We start from the raw sequence: 3,344 nt of genomic DNA on the forward strand, positions 1-3,344 counted from the left end.
GTTTTATTAAAAAATGCATAATGCGAATATTTACGTATGGGGTGAGATGGACCCCGAGGGGTCCATCTCACCCCATACTCTAAATATTTTACAAACACTTAGCATTTTCTTTTTTTTTTCTTGTAGATGCCCCAGAAATACGTGAGGATAAGTAATAGAGGGGGATGGAATACAGAAGCAATGCAGAATGCAATATCTGCAGTTAAAGAAAAAAAGAATGGTGTGAAAGCAGCCTCCAAGGAATTTCCTCATCTTTCCACGGGTTCGTATGAAGCAAGAACTAAAGGATGGTGCTCCACCAGGAACCGGATTTGCCTGTCATCCATCTGGGTGGATGCAGCTCCCTATTTTTACAGAATGGTTTCAGCACTTTCTTGCCCACACCAAGCCATCAGTGAATGATCCAGTATTGCTGATTATGGATGGACACATGACCCATATCAAGAATCTTGATGTTATCAATCTTGCCAGGGATAATTATTTCACGATTGTTGTTTTACCACCACATTGCAGTCACCGAATGCAGCCACTGGATGTTTCATTTATGAAACCACTGAATGCCTACTATGTGAGGGCTGTTGAAATATTCCTCAGAAACAATCCTGGCAGACTTGTGACAATCTACAAAATAAGTGCTTTGTTTGGTGAGGCCTATCTCCATGCTGCTGTTCCAAACACAGCCATTAATGGGTTTAAGAAAACCGGTATCTGCCCATTGAATAAGCATGTTTTCGGAGAAGCTGCATTTTTACCTGCACACCCAACAGACTCTCCATTAGATGCTGATCAGGAAGAGGAAGATCTGAACGACCATGTCGCCCCTCCTATCATGGTCACTGAGGATGAACCTGAACTGGAAGTAGCTGACATATCGGAAAACCCATGTGCTGTTCCTGTTCCTGAAAAACCAAGTCTGTTCAGGCCAGGTAGTTCACCCAAGGAAATTGTTCCCTTGCCAAAGGTGACCATAACGACACGAAAGAAAAGACCTAGGACTCAAGAGGGACCCCTCAACATGACAGGATCCCCATACAAGAATGACAGGATCCCCATACAAGAATGAGCTCGAGACAGAAGTTCAGAAGAAAAAAGAAAAAGAGGTCAGTCTAGCAAAGAAGCAAAAAATAAATAAATGAATAAATAAATAAAAAGAATAGAAGCCAAAAATAAAACAGCAATCATATCAAAGCAACTACAACGTGAAAAAAAGAAAATAAAACCAAAAACTCAACAAGCAAAAGCTGGACCATCCTGGCTTCATGAAAGCAGTAGCGAGAGTAAAGAGGGAGATGGAACTGTCTGCCTGTACTGCAGTGACAAGTTTGGAAATTCTAAAAGAGGTGAAGGGTGGGTTTGCTGTGCCAATTGTAAACGATGGGCACACGAGCAATGTGCAGGGATACTGGATGATGAGGATGATATTGAGTGTTTTATTTGTGATCTATGCAAGGAATGATCAGGCAATTTGGCATAATATAGCACTATAAAGTATCCCTGTAGATGTAAAATGGGCACAGAAGCAAATGTACGATGATAAAGGATGCTGAAAGAAGGGTTTTCTTTGTCATTTATTCCAGGAAGGATTTCTTTTCTTATTTTTTGGTCGAGGATTATGATGAACCCTTAGGAGGTACCCGAAAAAATGACGGGGTAAGACGGACCCTGGGGTCCGTCTTACCCCGTCATTTTTTTTCGGAAACAATAAAAGTTACCTTTGTTATTTTAATCATAGTTTAAATTTTTCCCTCAAATAACCGTACCTAGGTTGCGTATTGGAATCATAAGACCCCACAATACCACCACAATCCCTAAAACATTAAAAAAATATCAAAATGTGGCTTCTAGACCCATTTCTTTCTTAAGGGGTCCGTCTTACCTCACCTTCCCCTACATGGGAGGATCCATCATTAATCAAAACCATGAATATGACTACTGTACTTACCATGCAATCAGGGCTTTGAAGGGGACAATCTCAGAAGAAAAATTTAGGCTACGATCCATCAGCAAATTCTTGAAGCTTTCTTGGCTCAGATATGATACAGTTTCAGAAAACAAGGAAGTATCAGGTTTAAGATCCAGCATCTATGAAGAAAATTTAAGTTCTATTTTCACATATACTGACAATAGGAGAGGAAGCCATTTATACAACCACTCATACAATGTCGCTATCAACAAGTATTCAGGGTCACCAGAATCATAGTGAACGTGCTTGTTATGGCACAACGGTTTCACTCAAGCTTTGTATGGTGCAAATCCAGTTTCCAGTCCAACAGATTCTATGGGGGTGCTATCTACTCTCCCAACCTGGACACATTGGGTGACTGCCTCAGTTGAAGCAAAGTGCTTCCTAGTACAAACTCCTCTCCTTCTGATGGCAAAGTTAGCATATGATGCCTACATTCATCCATCCATGACTTGTCTTATATATTTATTCTGGCTAATGCTATAGGAAGAGCTCAAGTGTATTTGAGATACATATACATACAATGCCAAGATAAGAGGGAGAGAAGAGAGTGGAGGGGAGTGGAGTATGTAGGGAATGGAATGGGTGGGAATGACTTCTATACCATTGTTTTTTGGCTACCTCCCTTGTATGGGAGAAAAAAACATTGGTTGTATGTGTGTATTTACTTAGTTGTATTTTACGGGAAGGGGAGCTATACTCGTGCTGTCTCGTCTTCATATCTCGTTTTATCCAAGAGCTATATATACTAGGTCTAACCACTTCCGACCGAATTTCGAGGGTGTTGGCGCAGCGGGCCCGTGACGTCACCTGGCTGCTCAAAGTGGGGTTCGCGCGTCCCATCGCTGTTGGTTGTAGCTGGTTCGTCGCACGGGTATGTCGCTGCCTCCGCTCGCACCGCTCCACGCAATTAGTTATATTCTGACGATGAAGATCTATATATACCGGTATATATAGATCTTGACAATATGACTTATTGTGACATTAAGGGTTGTGGCTCAAACCAAAGAGGAAGTAAGCTAAATGATAATTTTCATCGTTTTCCTGCAAATATACATACACACGTGAACGTGTACACATATAAGCACACACGACGATATCTCCCCTTCCCGTAAAATACAAGTATATAAACGCACACACACACACACACACACACACACACACACACACACACACACACACTTTCACCGAATGGACGGCGAGAACTGGTGTTCCAAAGAAAAAGGAAAAACTACGTGGATCCCAACATCCAGGAAGTGCCTTTTTGTATTTATAGGGAAGGGGAGTGCTCGTGGAATAGTGGGGAAGTGATAGGGAAGGAGAAGGGAAGGGATATTGAGGGAAATGGAAGGAAATGAGGAAGGGGAGGACTTGGTCCAGG

At 41.9% G+C, this 3,344-nt stretch overlaps 1 protein-coding gene across 1 annotated transcript; it reads left to right on the top strand.

Annotated features, from left to right (window-relative positions):
- Positions 1-268: 268 nt before the first annotated feature.
- LOC143030174 (uncharacterized) lies at positions 269-1,631 on the top strand. Its single transcript, XM_076193337.1, has one exon. It carries the CDS (start codon positions 269-271, stop codon positions 1,061-1,063), a length of 795 nt encoding a protein of 264 aa, XP_076049452.1. The 3' UTR covers positions 1,064-1,631.
- Positions 1,632-3,344: the final 1,713 nt, after the last annotated feature.

This window comes from Oratosquilla oratoria, chromosome 12 (genome assembly GCF_046742065.1).
Source record: "Oratosquilla oratoria isolate Oo_2021 chromosome 12, ASM4674206v1, whole genome shotgun sequence".
Taxonomy (NCBI): domain Eukaryota; kingdom Metazoa; phylum Arthropoda; class Malacostraca; order Stomatopoda; family Squillidae; genus Oratosquilla; species Oratosquilla oratoria.